Genomic DNA, 18,712 nt, shown 5'->3' with positions numbered 1-18,712 from the left:
TCTCCCCAGGAGATGGCACCCTTGGCTAGCCCAGCCCGGCTCCCCGCGGGGTGCTGGGTGCTCCGGCTGCCTTTGCAGCCCGCATCCTCCGAGGGACCCTCCGGCCTCCCCCCCGCCAGGCCAGGGCTCCTGTGCCAGGGAGGGTGCTGAGCCACAGCAGCCCTGGCCGCTCCCCGGGGCCAGCCAGGCCCCAGCGCCTCCATTTCCACCAGCCCCTGGTGCAAGGTGGGGTTCGGGTGCCCCCAGACACCCCACACTTCTCCCTTCCTCCCTCTGTACCATGGTCCCATCCTGCCACCACCCACAGGGCTGCAGCGGGGCATCATCCCAAGGATGCTCAGCACCCAACAGTGTCTGGGCGCTGCAGCACCCCCTGTGCCATGGGGTCTGCCCGCTTGCAGCGGCTGTGCCGGGGGGCTGCGGGCGAGCCCAGGGGTGAGCAAGGCTCCAGAGGTGCCCTCGTGCATCAGCAGGGATGATGCTGCAAGAACCAAATTGCTGAAACCTGGTGCAAATCAGGAGAGGGAAGCATTACTGAAAACCAGGCTGTGCTCAGGGCCAGCTCCTCAAACCTGGCAGGCAGCTCGGAGAGCAAGGACAGCCGGGTGGGAAAAGACCTGACTTGGCTGGGGGCTGGCACAGAAAAGGGGACAAAACCCTATAAATGCATCGTGAAGGGGCAGGGACAAGAGGCTTGGGTGCCAGGGCTGTGTGCTGAGGTGTAAAGCGTGGGCAGCAGATAAGGAGCTGAGTCAAAGGACAATCTTTGGCAGGAGCAGCTAATCAGATAACGTGGAGGTTTTAACCTGGCAGGAACAAGTCTCCGGTCCCAACTTACACTGGATTTTCTCAGGACAAGATGCCTTTCTGGCAGGACCCTCGCAGGAAGGGACTTGCAGGCTGCCGAGGACCTCTGCTGTTAATTTTTAACACTAAAAAGCCCGGGGAAATTCCAGAGGGCTGGAAGGTAGCCAGTGAGAGTCTAATATTGAAAAGGGATAAAAGGGCTGACCCTGAGAATTACAGACCAGGTAGGCTCATCTCAGTCCCTGAGCAAATTATGGGCTGGGTAATTGGGGATACTGTCAGCCAAAAATTAGAAGCTAAAAATATAATTAAGGTCGTTAGCTTGGTTTCATGGATGGCAGCTCCTGTCAAGTGAGTCGGCTTTGGTTTTTGGCATGACTCTGGGCTGGCTGATAAAGCTAATTGTGTTGCTGCATTATAATGGCTTTCTCAAAGTATTTAATTTACGGCCATGTGACATTTTCATTTGTAAAACTTGTATTATATGGAGTCAGCAGAGCAGACATCCGACGGCTGCAGCTGGCAGCGCAGGGGCAGTGCCCAAGGGGGCTAGTGATGGAGGAGGCCGGAGAGACCCGATTTTGCCCGGGAATGATGTCTTTAGCAGGGATGCTGAGGCGGGTGGTGAGATCCGGTAGCCAGTGGGACAGGCAGCCATTCCCCTCGCACGGCAATCCGCTCTGTCCGGCCCAACAGGCAAAGCCCAGCCAAAAGAGGGGGGCACATGTGGGAACAAAAGAGCCGGATTTTCCCTGTTACAGCACAGCGAGGTCCAAGGCAGGAAGCAGCCATGGGACCCGGCCACCGATAACCCGACTGGGAGTGTAATTAACCATTGGCCCAATTTTAGGAGAAGGGTATGAACTCACAGGCATTTTGGCATCTCTGGACAAGAGGAAATCTCTGCTTGGTGGGACATGATTTAATGTGGCTTCTGGGACAAGCTCAAGCCTCTCTGTGTGTGTGCGCGTGTGCATCCAGCAAACTACCCTCGTGGTCTTTCCCAGCGCCATGGAAGCTGCATCCTCCTCTCTCAGCTACATCAGCTGCAGTCAAGCACTGTGGCTTTTCTGCAGTGGATAATTTGGGTCCTTTCATTTTTCCCAATGGGAAAGTTGGGCACAGGTAGGGCAGGGCACAGAGACAGTACCCGGGGCGGCCCAGGGGACTTTCCCTCCATCCATGGGTGCATTTTCCACCTCCATACAGATTTCTAATCTGTGAGTTTCACCTCTATTATACGCAGCGTGGCTTGAGTGGCGTCCAAGCCTTCCCTGGCCAGTGGGTCCCCTGCCAGATACTCCCCAGGCAGGGCTGTGCTGGGGGCTCTGGACCCCCACACAGGCAGCCTGGCTGGCTGGAGGGGCCACATCCAGCCCTGCTGTGGCTGCGGCTCCACTCGGTGCAGGGCAGGAGGAGGGGAGTCCTCACTGGCGCCACTTGGTCCCAGCCTGGATCCAGTGGGGATCCCAGGGCTCGCCAGCTTTAAACCATGAATCCTGCCCTCTCCCCGGGCATCCATCCGTCTGGCTCCACAGTAATGACGGCGAGGTGGCGGCACAGAGAGATTAAATGACTTGCCCAAGGTCCTGCGGGGAGCGATGGCCACCTGGGAGGAGCACCGGGCTGTCTTCCTCCTGCCTCGATGGAAAAAGTGCTGCATCACCCCTTTGCCAGGAAAACGATAGCATGGCCATGGGTACCGCATCCCCATCCCACTGACATCCTCTCCGGTGGAGGCAGTGGATGGTCCTGGTGGAACCTCCACGCCAGGACCAGGAGTGGGTGCTGCTGTCCTCTCGCCAGGGGGTTTGGTGCTGCCAAACCCTGTCCTGGAGCTGGAGGGTTTTGCTGATGCCCTTCCCAGGCTGGGGCCGGCACAGCCGGGGCCGTGACTAACACCTCCTGGTTTGCAGCTTGTTTACCTGGCGCTGGGGCTCCAGTTTGGATCCCTGACTCACCACAGCGCCTTCCTCCTCTGCTGTGGCAGCTCCCTGATGAATACTTTCCATTTTCCCATTACTTTAATTGCCCTCATTTGAGAAAACTGCTCCGGACTGGCTCTGAGCTGAAGAGACCTGCTACGCACGGCTGCCCCAACAGGGTGTCTCTGTGGCGCGGGCCATGGCAGGGTGGTGGGGTGGGACACCCACCTCGGTGGCACACATGGGGGACCTCTGTGCCATGGCGATGCTGGGGCTTGGGGCGTGCAAGGGGGGAGTCATGGGCAGCAAGTTTTTGGTGGCCCCGCCGGCTGCACACGCTGCGGCACATGGGCAGCCAGTGGCTCCAGCGCGGCTGAATGCAGCCCAACAGGTTTGCAGAGAGGCCGGTCCCGTTCAGCTGGATTTTTGGAGAGACTGGAGCCAGCCCCGGCACCAGCCACTTTCCGTGAGGTGCTGCTGGCTCCGGCGAAGCTGTGCGTGGCGCCAGGTCGTGGCCCCAAGCCACAGTGCACCTCGGCTGCGTCTCAGGGCAGGCACAGCCTGTGGCATGGGAGATGCCAGTCCTGGCCCCTGTGCCTCACTCCATGCCCACGCTGTGCCTTTTTTGGGGGGAGCGCTGCCCCATGGTGCTGGGGAACAAGCAGCCCCTTCCCTCCTGGAGGGACCCCCCAGGCTGGATTGGGGGTCCCTGCCCCACCTCCATGAACATGAGCGGGGGACACGCACTGGTTGCCCCCATCCCCATCTCCCCCAGCTCCCCACCCAAAGCTCTCCCAGGGGTGCAGCACCCTGCTCATCCTGCCCTTGCTTGGGGAGCATGGGAAGGTGCTGGTGCGGGTGCTGTGCCAGTTTGCAGGGGGGTCCTAAGGAGGTGGTGAAGAGCTGGGGACCATGAGGACAGCACGGAGAGGTGGCTGGCAACCTGCAGAGGGGCTTTTGGATAGGAATAAAATATCTGGGTGTCTCTGGGATGCAGGGCATGGATGTGGTGGGCAGTAATCCAACAACAGCAGGGAGGGAGGAGAGGGGGATGAAGGTAGGAGAAGAGCTGGTCAGGGAAGTCGTCAGAGCAGGAGCTCTGCAGTCATGTGCTGGGTGAACCCTGGACCCACAGCGAGGGCGTCAGGGTCTGTAGATCCCCGCAGGAAAATCCTCCTTCCCTGGGGAAGGGCCATGCTGCTTTTCCAACCTTGGGTTCAAGGGAAGGGCGAGCAAATCCCCCCAAAGCAGTGATGCAGGGGGTGGGGGGGTGGCCACCCCGCAGCTTGCACGTCCCTCCTGGGAGCATCTCCTGGGCTCGGTGCCACCAGTGCAGGAGTGGGTCAGCCCCACCATCCCGTCCTGAACCCATGGAACGGCGACCCGGTGCGTGCTGCGAGTGGCCATGGCAGGAGGGAGATGATTAAAGTAGCCTTTGATGAAATGAAAATTAATAAATGAGCAGGCAATTGAGCTGGCCTTTATTTACTCCAGGCTGGCAGCGTGGAGCCGGCGCGGCGAGGCCGCCGTGGCCGGGCCCCACATCAAACGGTGGGGCAGCGCCGGATGCAAGGGGACAGCACCGCCGCCTCTTCTCCGACGGGTTTTTCCTGGTCCGAAGAAACCTGGGAAGGTCTGTGGCTGCTCCTTATAGCCGGGCCCCATCCCATGCTGGCGGGGGACATTGGGGTGAGCGGGAGACGCCGTGTGCCACCGCAGCATCCAAGTGTGGTGGGCTGTGCCAGGCTGGGGTGCATTTTGGAGGTGCCGTTTGCCACGTTTGCCACGTTTGCCCCGTCCCCCTGCTCCGGGGCTGTTGTTCACACCTCTCTCCCGCCCCGGTGATGCTCCATGGGTGTCGAGGTCCCCACGGGCACCGGGGTCCCTGTGCTGGCCCTTGGCTTGCCGATGTGCAGGACTAGGGCTGGGAGGCTCCTTCCAGAGCTGGTGCGTGCCAGCGGGTCGGTGGCCGAGGGCAGAGCCAGGAGGCCAAACCCGCACCCTGTGCCGTGTCCTTATCGCCGCGTCGGGTGTATTTACCGGCTGGTGTTGCCGGTTTCCACTGGATCAAAAGGCACTGGGCAAACAGGAGCTGCCCGCCAGCCTCGGGCGGTGGCACACTGGGGACATGGCTGGGATGGGAACACACCCCTGTCCCTGCTCGTGGGTCCCCAGCACCCCATGGCACGGAGCTGCAGTGGGGGCACAAGGCTGCGTGGCCCCCACCGAACTGGGGTGTCCATGTGGGTGATGGACCCCCCACGTGCCCACCCATGCCAGGACTGGTGCTGTGCCCACCCTGGGGACGCGGGCAGTGCCACCGTGGGGCTTTGGCACCCTGGCTCTGTACCACCCATGGGGCCACAGCACCGGGGTGGCAGCAGCAGTGTGGGCTGGCCCCCGGGCGGGCTGCACCCCTGGGTACCCCCCTGCTCAGGGGGTGGCTGTGGGGGTGCACATCCCACCCGTTGCACCGTGCCCCCCCCCCTGCTGGGTGGCCAGGAGGGGCCTGGGCAGTGTGAGGGTCGTGCAGGGTGCGGGGGTGTCTCAGTGCGCCTGGGGGGGGGGGGGGCTGTGCACAGCGGGGGCCGTGCGTGCTGCAAGGGGCTGGGCACTGGGGGGCGGGGGGCTGGTGCATGGGGGGCTGTGCGAGGCATGGGGGCTGGTGCACAGCGGGGAGGGGGGGCATGGGGGGGGCGGGTTGGGGGGGAGGGCATGCACGGTGCGGGGGGGCAGCACACGGGGCGGGGGGGGGGGGCGCGCTGAGCCGAGCCGTCCCGAGCTGTGCCGAGTCGTGGCGAACCGAGCCGCGCCGAGCCCGCTCGTGCCCGAGCCGAGCCGAGCCGAGCCGAGCCGAGCCGAGCCCGCCTCCAGCTGTCAGCGCACCGCCCCTCCCCCACGGCAGAGGGGGCCGAGGCGGCCCCGCCGCGCCCTCCCCTCTCCTTGCATCCCATTGGCCAGGGAGGCCCTTTGTTAGCGGCGGATGCTGCTCTCCATTGGCCCGCGGGAGCGCCCGTCCGCGCTGCGGTGCCGCCCCCCTTTCCGCCTGGCTCCGCGACGCTGGAAACTTTGCGGGCAGCGCAGTCGGCAGCGGCGGCCGCAGCGCCGAGCACCGCCGGGGCCCGCACCGCACCGCCCACCGCGGCCCCCGCTGCCCCCCGGCCATGCGCGCCCGCTGAGCCGCAGCGGAGGCGGCCGCCGGGCAGTTTGCTGCCGTCCCCGGTTTTAATTTGATCTCTTATTTATCAGGGTTTGGGCTTTTTGTGTGATTGTTTTGCGGTGGGTTTTTTGTTTTTGTGGTGTTTGTATTTTTTTTTTTTTTGTGACGCCCCCCTACCCCCACCCCCCCGCGCTCGGCGGCGGCCGCGGGGCGGCGATGGGCGCGGCGGGCGGGCGCTCCGCGGGGCGCTGAGCGGGCGCGCAGTGGGCGCGGGGCGCGCCATGGCCGCCAAGGACAACCCCTGCAGGAAGTTCCAGGCCAACATTTTCAACAAGAGCAAGTGCCAGAACTGCTTCAAGCCCCGCGAGTCCCACCTGCTCAACGACGAGGACCTTAACCAGGTGCGACCTGCCCCCCCCCCCCCCCAACCCCGCTGGTTTCCCCCCCCCAAAAGCCGCCCCGCCCCCTGCCCGCCCCCACGCGGGGCCTGGGTCCCCGGGGGTGTCAGCTGGCCTCGTGGGTAGCCCGGGGTCTCGTGGGTACCTGGTGGCCCCACGGGTACCTCAGATTCCCCTGGGTAGCTTAGGGTCCCGTGGGTGGCCCCTTGGATGGCCCAGGACCCTATAGACAGCGCAGGGTCCCAGGGATGGCTGGGGGTCCCTGGGGCAGCGCAGGGTCCCATGGGTGCCTGCTGGCCCCGGAGCTACCGTGGGTGCCTGTGGGGTCTCCAGGGGTCCTGTGGGGTGCCTGCTGGCCACCTAGATACTGTGGGGCCCCGTGAGTGCCTTGTGCTCCTGTGAGCAGCGTGGGCTGTTGGAGCGGTGTGGGGTCCCGTGGGGTGCCCGCTCACCCCATGGATAGTGCAGGGACCCACAGGTATCCATGAACCCCACAGGGTGTTTGGGAGCCCTGTGGGTGCTGTCTGGTCCCGTAGGGTGTCTAGGGGTCCCATGAGGTGCCTGCTGACCCCAGGGGTGGTGTGGGATCCCATGGAGTGCCTACTGACCCCGCGGAGAGCACAGGGACCCACAGGTATCCATGAACCCCACAGGGCATTCAGGAGGCCCGTGGGTGCTGTCTGGTCATGTGGGGTGTTAAGGGGTCCTGTGGGGTTTATGGTGACTGTGTGGTGTCCCCTGGGGTTCCTGCTGACCCCAGGGGTGGCGTGGGGTCCCATGGGGTGCCTGCTGACCCCACAGATAGCCATGGCCCCCCACTGCCCACTCCCCTGGACCCTCGCCCCGTTCCTGAGGCCGGCAGCGCCTGCACTGGGGGTGATCCCAGCTCGTCTCGGGGTGCCCAGCAGCAGGTGGGGGTATCCTGTGGGCTCCATCCAAAGATCCCGAAAGTCCTGGGAAAAACTCGGCTGCCAACAAAACATCCCCTCCTGGAGGCGCTGGACGTGGCCTCTCCCACCCTACAGCCCCCGGCTTTCCCAGGGGGTCGGGAGAAGACCCCTGCCCCTTCCCGGCGAGGCTCAGCGCGGCCAGGCCGGGGGGCGGCCAGGGCTGGGCCTTCCTCCTCTTCCTCCCAGGCCTGACGCAGGCCCCAGGCTGGCGCGGCCGTAGCGGGGGGTGTTTGGGGTGCGGGGGCCCGTGCGTGGTGTGGGGTAGGGGGCTGCGCTCCCTCCTCCCGCACCTTCCCGGGCCGGGGCTGACATCCCTGCTCCCGATCCTATTATGGCAATGAGATCAGACATATTGCTGTGCTCGCTGGGGGGGCCTGGGGGGGGTGGGTGTATAATGAAATCTGAGGGCTAATATGGAAAAAATGTAACTGGAAAAAATGCCGTGGTGTGTGCGGGAAGGGGCGGGCGGTGGGGAGCGTCGTGGCTGTGCCCAGACAAAGGAGCTATCCCGGAGGGGGTTCGGGAAGAGCCCCCCGCTCCTGGCTGGCCACTTCCTGCTGCCCCACCTGGGTTCTGCTGCCTGCTGGGTGCAGTGCGTTTGTGTTTTTACTGGGGGGGCTCAAAGCGTTGCACGCTGCCCCCATAGTGCCTGCCTGGCCCTGCTGTGGGGGGCCTGCTGCCCTCCCTGGGGACCCAGAGCCGTGTTTTGGGCAGCCCCTCGTTTGCTTTGTTCCCGTATGGGGTGGCGGGTGGCCCTGGTGGCTGCCACCACCACCGGGCTCCTGTAGGGATGGGGTCAGCCCCGTGCCTGGATCCAGGCCCTGAGTGGGGGCTCCGGTTGGGAAAACAGCGCAATCCTGCTCGGCTTCTCCCTTGCAGCTGGGGTGAAGTAATCCCGCTTCCCAGATAAGATGGTGGCTCTGGTAGCGTGATGCACGCACGCACCCTCCCGCCCTGCTGTGCAGCCCCCAGTGCTGAGGAGCCCCCGGCAGTGGCCAGCCCGGTGCTTGCCCCCTACCCTGCCCACCTCCCCTCCGAATTCATGCCCCTTGTCGGAGGAGGAGGCTCTGTGCTCCGGCGGTGAGCCTGGCTGGATGTGTGGGGGTGTGCTCGCTCCAAAGCACACCCAGGAATAACGGTTCATTTAACAGCTCTAAATGGTTTTGCTGCTTTAACTTTTGGGGTTTTTTATAAGCTTGGTTGGGTAGGGGGGATCCCATGTTGCAGTGTGGGGGCTCCATGCTCAGCGCGTCCCACTCTTCCCCCTGGACAGGGATCGTGTTGGTGATTGCCTAGAGTCAGGCTAGAAAAGCTCTTTTGAGTCATCTGACCTTTCTACTTGGCTTGCAGGAAAGGTGAAGGTACTTCACACTTACGCACTCGTGTCTTTTTTGGACTTTTATATCAGAATACCTGCGTGGGTGTTAGGAGCTGCCCCTCCTGCTTCCCGGGGTGCTCCAGGGTGCTGGAGCCACTCGGGGCAGAGACTGGTGCGTGTTTGCGAAGAGTCACAAATATTTAGCGGTGGTAGTGGATTCCCGTCGTACTTGGGAACGGAGTTAGGAGTGGGGCTGGGAGGGGGAAATCCAGCCCCAAACATCAGGATTAATGAGCTGGAGCTCTCTAATAATAATCAGACTTAGCGTTTCCAACTTCAAAGGGCTGCGCAGATGCTAAGTCTCTAATCCCGGGAGCGCTGTGTTCACGAGTTGTTTTTGTGCGTGGCTGTGCTGCTGGACGGGGGTCAGTGTGACTTGGGGTGGCTATGTGTGGTCCCACCACCTGTTGGAGCCCTGGCTGTCCCCCCCCCCCCCCCCCGGGGCTGCTGAAGGGAGGTGACATGCCCTTGACATTCCGCCCTCCACCCCCCCACCCCAACCTACGTTTGACCTTCTGGGGTGCCCACATGGCATGGGGAAAACTGGGTCAGTCGCCATGTCTGCTTCCCCCCCCTGGGAAGGTCTGTTGCTGTGGGTCTGTCCTGATGACCCTGGGCGCTGGTGTGGGTGCTCGGAGCCCTGCGATCCTGTGCTGTGGCAGGATCTAGCCCGTGGTCCCTGGCAGACACGATGCTGTTGATGGCTCTGTCCTGGCTGCTCCACCCACCTGTCGCCAGCTCTCTTTGTGCTGCCCCTTTCCTGGCAAGGGAGAAATTCCCTTTTCATGGGAATTCCCTCTTTTCCTGGCAAGGCGTGCCTGCGCTGGCACCGCACGGTCCCCTTTAACCTCCTGCAGACCTTGTGTGGAGGTCAGCTTTCCAGACCCTGCCCTGGGAAGATGGATGGGACCCTCTTCCATCTCCAGGAAGAAAGCTGGCCTGGCCAGTGGGACCCTCTTCCCAAGGAAGCCACCCAGGGCCCTGCTGGACCATAGGGGTGTCCCCATGGGGTCCCTGCTCTCCATGCTGGCTGGCCCAGGTGGAGCTGTGCTGGTGCACACATGCCTTTGGTTCCTAGGGAAGATGAAGCCCCCCACAACAGGAACAGGCTGGGAAATAACCTCAAAATTACGCTTGGCCTGAATTGGAAAAGCAGAGTGTAAAGCAGTTGCTTTTAATGTTCTCCATGCGTGTGCTCTCTCGGGGCATGGGGACTGGCACAGATAGAGGAATTTCAAGACGTCTTTCCAGCTACCAGTGTGGGGTTTTTTTCGGTTTTTTTCTTTTTTTTTTCTTTTTTTTTTTGAGATCTGGGCATGGATGCCCAGAGGACCACCCAGTTAGAAAGTGGAGCTCACAGACTTTTCCCACTGCCTCCTCTTGCCCCGGCCTGTGACACCCCTGCCCAGCAGTGGAGGGGTGTGTGTGTGTGGTTATTTCCACCTCTCCCCTGTTGGACTTTATCACTTTCCTACTGTTCTGGCCTCTAAACAGCTGGCCACCAGCAGCCCTGGGACTGGAGAGTGTCGACTGGGCTCGCAGACTTGGCTTTGCTCTGGGGCATTGCATTGATGGGGCTGTGATGCCCTGGGCCAGGGTCTTATCCTGGCTCTGTGCATTGTCCAAAGGGCAAAAAGGTGAGGTATTGTGTCCTGGGCCTGCTTTTGCCTCCACCCTGTACTCCTTGGGGGAGGAGAAGCCCCTCTTTCCTGGAAAGCAGCCCCCACACTTGCATTCCCTGCTCCCAGCTGCTTGTATCATGCTGCAAAAATCCGCCTGTACTTGACTAATGATTAGGACCGAACAGGGGAAGATTCTCTGCAAATGTCAAACCCGCCTCCATCGGTGGCTGCAGCGGGCAGGGCCGTGGGGGGCACAGCCAGAGGAGCTGGGGTGGGCAGGGTCATGGTGGCTGTCCCCCACGGGCAGCATCCCACCCTTGGAGAGTGGCATGCAGGCGGTGAAGGCAGTGGGTTCTCGGGGGGGAGTGTCAAGTTGGGTGCTGTGGTCAGCTTTGGGTGCACTAAACCCTCTGTGTGGCCCAGGGGAAGGGACATGGTGGTGCCTTTGGGTGCTGGAGAGCCGTCTGCTTTGCACACTTATTTGCTGCTGTTTTTTTTACATGGCGCTGCACCTTATCTGCTCTGGCACACTCCAGCACTCTGGAGAGATGTTGTGGCTTCTCCCAGGTGCTGAGGAAGCCCCATCGTGAGAGGTGTTTAGATACGCCTGCGGGCTTTGGGGCTGCTCGAGGAGGGCGTGCTGGGATTACAAAGCCCGTCCCTTCCCACTTCCATTTTGCTGCTGCTGGACAAATGATGCTGACCGCAGCCGACCCCTTCCAGCTCTTGCTCCAGCCGCCCAAGCCGATGGCAGCGCTTGGACCCAAGTGCAGCCCTGGTGCCAGGGCCAGGGTATTTGCAGAGAGACGGGCCGTTTGCACGGAGGGTGAATTCAACCTTTCCCCTTCCTGTTCCTCTGGTCGGTCGGTCACTCCCGCTGCCCACGCAGCAAACTGCCCTGGTAACTTTGTTCCTTGGGGTTTGCCGACAGCTGGGTCACGGTTGCCGGTGTGCCGTGCACGGTGACTGCCGGCCACCCCACGGCAGTGGCACCTTGTGCTTCTCGTGCCCCAGGTCCAGTCTGGTCTGGTTTGGCCTCTTCCTGCACAGTGAGATGTGTTGGTGGAGAAAACCTGGCCTGGGTGATTTGGAGCTTCGGCAGCAGCCAGGTCATGCCCACACCTGTGCTGCACAAGTATATTTTTGCAGGAGGTGGATGGAGAGGTGGCTGTCACCACGTGTCCAGGATGGTCCCCGGGAGATGCCCAGGTCTTGGCCTAGAAAAAGCACAATTTGGGCTGAGCCCAGGGACAGCGAGCAGCTGGATGTGGAGCTGGGGGATAGAGAGTGCTTTTGCTCCAGGAGCGGCTGTGGACACCCACTGGCAGCACAGCAGCCTCCTGCGCTGGGGTTTGGCCCTGCTCCGTCGTGCATCGCCAAGTGACATACAGTGGAGGGGAAATACTGTACAGGCAGGGAAACAGAGATGTAAGCGGCTTAACCACCGAGGCTGGGCAATGTCCCCGGCCCTTGGGATTGCCGCCGGAGCATGGGTTTGCACAGCGGTGTTTGCAGAGCCTCCCGCCGGCCGGGGTCGCAGGTCTCCAGCGGTCCATGCAGCAGCCCGCTGCGAGCGTGCAAAATGTTAAGTGATGCCTGTCTCTCAGTTCCTAAAAGCTGTGCTGTGGGCAGGAAAGCCTGCTTGGGTATTGCATCCCATTCCCCTCCCAAACACCATGTCACCTTCCTCATTCCTGCCAGGTGATGGCTGCTCTGACTCGCCCATCAGCGATGTTCTCTCTGGCTCCAAGGTGTGCATAACTGAGCAGAGCTGAAACCACCCAGATTTCCTCTTTCAAGGTTGCAACAACAGCATTTGTGGTGACTTTCCCCTTGAGCTGTGCTAGAAATGGGTCCCTGCCTCTGGGGAACCCCGAGTGGTTCAGGAGGCGGTGGACAGGGGACCTTACTGTCTCCACTCTGGGGGCCATGCTCTCCTGCGGGTCTGGCTGAGAGCTGTGACCCTGTTGCCCTGCCCTGAGTGCAGGGAACAGCAGGCGCTGCTGCTGCTTTCAAAGAAGCTCCTTTTGGTGAATATTTGGACTGAACACATAGAGGTGGTGAGACAGGAGTTACCATGGGTTTACCCACAGCCTTGGCCAGGCTGGGGACATCGGACATCGCTTTCTCGTGGGGTTGCTGGAAGCCCTGGCACTGCTTCCCTCGTGCACAGGGCTCTCTGTATTCAGTGGTGGAGGCAGAGGCTAAAGCTCCGCTGCAATGGTCCATTTTTTTTCCCCTTCGCGCTCTGTTGCCAAGCCTGAACAAAACAAGCCCTGCCTCCACCCGAGACAGGCTGATTACGTCTGCCGGCAGCCTAAACAGATTATCCCTCCCGCCACGCGCTCGGAGCCAGGGCTCTCCTGGCGATGGATTCAGACTTCCCTTGGAGCACGTTGGGGTGGGTGGGGACTGGCTGTGGGGGCATCCCCAGCCCACCTGGCTGTCCCAGCACCCCGATGGGGATGTGGGTGCTCTGCCAGGGAGCTGAATTTGGACCCTAAGAGGAGATGTGGATGTCAGCAAAGCTCTCCTGTTCCACCTTGTGCTGTGAGCTCCTGTGGGGCACTGCGTGGCCGGTGCTGTGCGACTGCTCAGTGCTGCCAAGCACCCTGCTTGGCTGGCTGGTTTGCGTTGGGGAGGGAGGAGGTGAAGGTGCCACGGACAAACACAGCAGACGTGAAATTCCATCCAACAGGCGTGCTGCTTGGTGTCGCAGCCCACCTCCAGCCCTGTGACCTGGCGCTCTGTGGGTTGTTATGCTCCTGTGACCTGTTCTGCCTGCTGGAAGCGGGTGATGGTGCCTTCTCTGCCCTGGGGATGTGCAGAGGTTCCTTGATCACCATGGACTTTGGAAGTGCTGAGTGGTTCTGCATATCTGTGGATCCCAGTCCCTTGGCTGCTGGGAATTGCATTCCCAGTGCTGGTGAAGCTGGTTGGGGTGGGGTGACTTGTGTCCGGGCCTGGGCAGCATCAGCGCAGCAGCCTGACAGCTTTGTGTAAACGGAGCTGGGGCCGCTTCGTTCTCCACTTCCTCCCACCCGTGTGCTGCCAGTGCTGGCCTGGGTGCTCGGCTGGAGGCGGCGTGTGTCCCCCTCCCCGTGATGCAGCACAGAGCTGCAGGCCCAGGGCACCGATGCAGTGGCTGGGGCAGCGACCTGAGAGGCAGGTGAGGGGCTGTGAGCACCCGCAGCACAGCTCCAGTGGTGGGCCCTGAAGCTAAGCAGGGCCGGGCAGGATCAGAGGTGGGATGGGATATGATACCTGGGAGTTCCCAGAGGTGCGACAGGAAGCGGAGCGGTGACGCTGGGGCGTTTCTGCATGAGTCAGCCTCTGCTGGTCCCACAGGCCCTGATGGAACTGGCCACTGTGGGGCTCCAGCCCAGCCGCATGTCCCATGCAGTGGTGCCCCTGGAAGGTGCTGAGGCTATATCACGGGTTTTTTGGGTGCTGAGGTGCCGGCAGATCTCCCAGAGTGGTGAGGCACTGGCTTAGGCACCTCCTGGCCAAGGTCATGGCGGGTGGTTGGCTCCATCACCGCAAGCCGTGCCAGAGGAACCGGCTCTCCTCTTCCTGCCTGCCCTGCGAGTGTTGCCCCACCCTATACATGGATGCATCGCGCTGACAGTAGCTGCCTTCCACTCTGCTTTCCACATCATTTTGTGGCTCACCCCTTCGGCCACGTATCGTCTGAATAAAAGCAAAGCTGCCCAGTACCCAAGCATCCTGTGTGGCTGCTTCCTGCGAGAAACCGCCTGGAGCTGCCCTTCGAACGTCGTCAGACCTTGCGGGAGGTGGACAGGGCTCTGCGTGGCCAAAGGCATCCTGGGAGCCCCGGGACTGCTCTAATGCCATCCCTTAATGTGAGGTTGGACGGATCTGCTTGGGCAAGGGAAGTTTTTGCTCTGAGCTCTTGCTCAGTGCTGGGTGTTCCATTTTCCTCCTCTTGCTGAGCTCTCCGGAGAAAGCTGAGCTGGTGCGAAGCGACGTGCGGCTCTGGCTCCATCCTGGTGTGGTAACACTCCCCTGGACCAGCCTCCCACAGTGGCTTCAAGAAGGTTTATTTTAAACCTCGCTTCAGCAGGGCCATTCCAATGCAGGTGTGGTGGGTTTATTTCAGACACTTTATGCGCTGATTCATATCCCTTTTATTTATGCTTACCTCTCTGGGCATTTGCTTGGTTTTAGCAGTAGCTTGTTTTAGTTTGCCTTTAAAAAGCGCTGCTGCGTGTTCATCTGTTGGTGGGTGGAACCAGGCTGCCCACGCTGGCTGGCTCTAATTCATACCTTTCAGCTATTTTGGTTTCAATATCTGAAATTGGATGCTTCTGCTGAAATAAGTATAGCCCACTGGTGCGTTTTTGTGACACCCGTGAAGAAATGACTGTGCTCCATGTTAAGGGCATGTATTTCGGTGCTTGGTGCTTTATATGTGGTCAGTTGAGCCAGAATTGGGGTGTTTGAGGGCAAAATGATGTCTGCTGAAGGTTGTGAGCCAGGCAGGGTTTCGTGCCTGTAATAGTGGGTTAAGGCTGCTCGGTGCTGGCCCTGGTGGTGGTGTCCTCCGTTTGGGTTTCACGGTTACTTCCTCCCTGGTGTGGCACTCAGAATTGCGTACTACCTGTCACACGCGGTGCTGTGTGTGGCTGGATGCTGCTGGGGTGCGCAGGATGGCGTGGGATAGTCCTCTTGGGTGGGGGTGGGTTGAGCTGCAGTGCTGGGGCTTGGGTCAGAGAGAGGTTTTGCTCGTGGGGCTTTGCTGGGGTGAGCTCTTGGCCGTGCCTAGGGGCTCTGCTGGGGCACGGAGGGGAAGATCAGGGGGTGGAGGAAGGCTGAGCCTTGGGAACAGCTCTGCTGCCCGTAGCGTCACCGCTGGGGGATCCTTGGGACTCCACCTTGGCATGGCGGTGCTGAGTGCTGGGGATGCTGCGTCCTGCCTGTGCTGTCATCTGCTTCCTTGTTCCTGGGTGGTGGAGGCTACCTGCAATGACTTCTCCAGCACCAGAGCCGGTTGCTCAGGGCTCACCGCGTTGCCTCTCATGGGAGTTTGGGGACCCTCTTCCCTGCTGCAGTGGCTCATTGAAGGTGCTTCCTGGCTCTCTGGTGGGTCATCCTTAGCCATTTATTTGCAATTTTGCTTTTCCCCCCTGTAAAACAGAAGAGAAATTTGGGAAAGGCGTTGTAGGTGGCTCTGCCCAAGCCACACGGGAGACCGCGGCCCCGTCCTGGCATGGTAGGGAGCGGCAGGAGCCCCCCACTCCAAAGTCCTCCCCTGGCGTGGGCATGGATGCGTCACGGGTGCCTTTGGGTGGGGGCATGGGGCGGGCTGCCAGCGGGACGCACCGGGGGAGTGGCGGAGCACGGCTCACCCGCTGGGCGCTGGCAGCGTGGGCGGCGCGGGGCCGGGCGCAGAGCGGGTGCTGAGCGGGTGCCGCGCCGGCTGGGGGGCAGCGTGGGGGCCATGGGCGAGCAGGGCGCCAGCACCCAGGTGAGCAGGACAGGGCTGGTGGGGGGCTCCTCGCCAAACCCGGGGAGGGCTGGGGGCTGCCGGGCCAGCGGGGTGCCCTCCTGTGCCAGCGTGGCCCCCGGTGTGGGTGAGGCTCGTGCTGATCGTGGGAACAGGCGGGCGCAGGGATGCCCCGGGCCCCGGGGAGGGAGGGAGGGAAGCAACTCCCCCCAACTGGATCCCACTCCCAGCACTCATTTTTATTGTTTTTAATCCCCTTTACAGAGAGGGGGAAGGAAGGAAGGTCTTCTCAAATCATGTTTTCCCAGCTGCCGGGAGAGCAACACCTAGAGCTGATATGTCATGTTCTCAGGGGGGGATAAGAGATTTTTGTTATTTCTTTTTCACTTTACAAACAGTAAAAGGGCTCCTCCGGCTTGTTTCCAGTTTGCTTACTCAGTGCTTCATGCATTTGACAGTTTTTGGTGCATAGGCAGTTTCTTCTATTGTTTGCAGGGATTTTTCCAGAGGGGAAACTTTTTTTTTAACATTACAAAACCACAGAAACTGGCAGGAGGAATCTAGGGGAGGTACTGAATTGGAAACGGTTTTAAGCTTTAAGGGGAGAGAGTTAAAAAAAGAGAAAAAAAGAACGAAAGCAATGAGATTAACCAAATAATTTTGAGAGGAGCTGGGAACATGTGTCCTTGTCACTGTGCAGCTGGGCTGGGCGTGCACGGATGTTTCATGGTGGAAAGCAGCGTCCCTGGACCCAGGGGCTCCCGAAGCTGGATCTGCCCTGGGTTTCCTCCCTCCCGGCCCATCCCAGTACCTCTGCGGAGCCGCCTCACTGGTGTGGCAATGCCGTGCCACTCTTGCACACCAGCGTTTGGCCCCAACCCTTGCCAGGAATGGAGTTGGCTAATAGCTTGCAGCATGACAGGCAGCAGGAACGGTGCCCATAGGACTTTGCGGAGGAGGACATGCCTGGTGCCCATCCCCATCCCACTGCTCGCCATCACCTGGGTCTGCTTCGCGCCTGCCACTTCTGTGCCCAAACCACTGGTGGAGAGAGCCTGGATATTTTTTTTCCACTGATAAACGGCAGTGCTGCAAGACATTTCTTTCCGGGTATTCTTTCCCTTTCTCTTCCCGCCTGGCCGAATGAGCTGTTTTCCCTCTGCCTGGCTCTGACCTTCCTGCGTGCTCGGCCGTGGGCTGCTGGAAGCCGCTGGCGGGGAGGAGCAGGCTGGCAGGGGCCACCCCTGCGGGGAAACGGGTGTTGGATGTGCACGGCACGGGAAGCGGCTGTGAGCTGGAGAACTGCCAGCACTGGGTAGTTTTTCCTCTCTTAATTAACAAAAGGAAAACATCGAGCTCTCCTTTGGAGTATGTTTTTGCTTTGGAGTAGAGGCACGCTGCCGATGGCGAGGGGAAGAGATGTCTGTGAGGACGGGCTCTGCAGCTTGGCAGTACCTGGGAGGTTGATGCTCTCGGTGCAGTGCCATGCAGAAACGGCAGTTTAGTGTTTGTGGCTGGGATTTTACCCCATCCAGAGTCCTCATTTCAGTCCCGTTTGCACGTAGCGTACATAACACCATGGGCTGCCATCAGGCATCGTGTTCCCTGCACTGGCAGGGCTGAGTTTGCCTGTGTGCAGGAGCCTGAACTCATGCTGCTGCCTTCATACCGGGCACTGGTGTGGTTTCCTGTGGTCCCTGACCATCGATGCCCCACGGTGCTGGTCACTGTGAGCCAGTTTCCTCTGTGCCTGATGTATTTCTCTGCTGTTTCTTTGCAGGCCAAACCCATTTACGGCGGCTGGCTGCTGCTGGCCCCAGAAGGAACGGACTTTGACAACCCTGTCCATCGCTCGCGGGTAAGGGAAGCAGAGATGTCCTCTCCTCATGCTGTGGGTGGGGGTGGCAGGAGCAGCAGTGAGGGCCTGTCTGTGCCCGCATAGACGGCTGCAGCCCTGGGATTGCCGCAGGCATCTCCATGCACCCAGCCCCTTGTGCAAACCAGGAAACCAGGAGATGTTTCCTGCAGCAGGGCTTGAATGCCTTCTCTGGGATGTGAAGTGTCTGTGCTGGGCAGCAGGCTGGGGCACTGCACGTGCTGGGCAGGCTCAGTCCATGCAGTTTTATTGCATGCTGCTGTTGCTTCTAGATGCCTTGATGCTGCTCTGGTTGGCATCTGGTTGGCCTGACATGTGCCACACTGTTGGGAAGGTGCTCAAGCTGGCAGGATTTGGGCTGTGCTGGGACCATCAGTAAGGCAACCACTTTCCCTTTGGAGCTTGGAAACAGCTGCTTTATTTTCTGCAGCTCATCACGGGCATGCCCAGAGCCCTGGAGGGAGGCTGCATCCCATCCACTGATGCAGATACCTACCCCTGTGCCAGGCAGATCCTGCAGCAAGGAAGGGGGTGAGAGGTGGTTCCCATGTGCTATAACCCTGCAGAGCTCTGAAGCCTGGCAGCAGAGACCCGCAGACAGAGCGGGGCACACTCGGCTCCTGCCTAAAGGGGTTTGCTTGTGCCTTGGAGAAACAACAGCATCGTGGGGGGTTGGAGCATGCGCTGCTTTCCTGCCCTGGGAGGTGTGAGGCCCATAAGGGCATGGCCAGGCTGACGTCATTTCACCACTGGCTTGTGACGAAGACTCCCAGCCTGTCCCCAAGCTGCTTTTCCCGGGAACTTGCTGCTGAGGCCGCCAGGACAGGGCTGTTTTCTGCGTGGGAGGGATGGCAGTGGTCCGTGAACCTTCTGTCACGCAGCCAAAATGCTCTTGGAGCTGCTAGTAATAAAAAAAAAAATAAAAATTCTCCCGAGTGAACAAGAATTGAGTTCTGAGTTCAGCCTGGGGTATATGGGTCATTATTTGGAGTCACATCTAGTCGTAGGCTGGCCCAGCATTAAGGGGACATGGGACTCTGGTCCCCCCCAGAGCAGAGGCTGCCCGCTAAGCTGCGGCATGCAGAGGTCCACAGGGTCCTCCACAGTTTTGCTTGTCCCTGAGGACCTT

The 18,712-nt window shown here is 60.7% G+C and overlaps 1 protein-coding gene across 8 annotated transcripts in view; it reads left to right on the top strand.

Annotated features, from left to right (window-relative positions):
* The first annotated feature begins 5,850 nt into the window (after window positions 1–5,850).
* MPRIP (myosin phosphatase Rho interacting protein) overlaps window positions 5,851–18,712 on the top strand; it is an 81,975-nt gene continuing 69,113 nt past the window's right edge. For 6 of the 8 annotated variants that reach the window (XM_055710100.1, XM_055710099.1, XM_055710097.1 and 3 more), the window contains exons 1-2: window positions 5,851–6,293; window positions 17,488–17,565. In XM_055710100.1, the coding sequence (XP_055566075.1) occupies window positions 6,174–6,293; window positions 17,488–17,565 (198 nt within the window). In that variant the 5' untranslated portion in view covers window positions 5,851–6,173. The remainder of the gene's footprint in view (window positions 6,294–17,487; window positions 17,566–18,712) is intronic. The other 2 variants (XM_055710101.1, XM_055710102.1) reach the window with 1 other exon arrangement.

The sequence above is a fragment of the Falco cherrug genome, chromosome 4, assembly GCF_023634085.1.
Source record: "Falco cherrug isolate bFalChe1 chromosome 4, bFalChe1.pri, whole genome shotgun sequence".
In the NCBI taxonomy this organism is placed as follows: domain Eukaryota; kingdom Metazoa; phylum Chordata; class Aves; order Falconiformes; family Falconidae; genus Falco; species Falco cherrug.
Note: the sequence above shows the minus strand (reverse complement) of the source record. Positions and strands in the feature narration are given on the sequence as shown.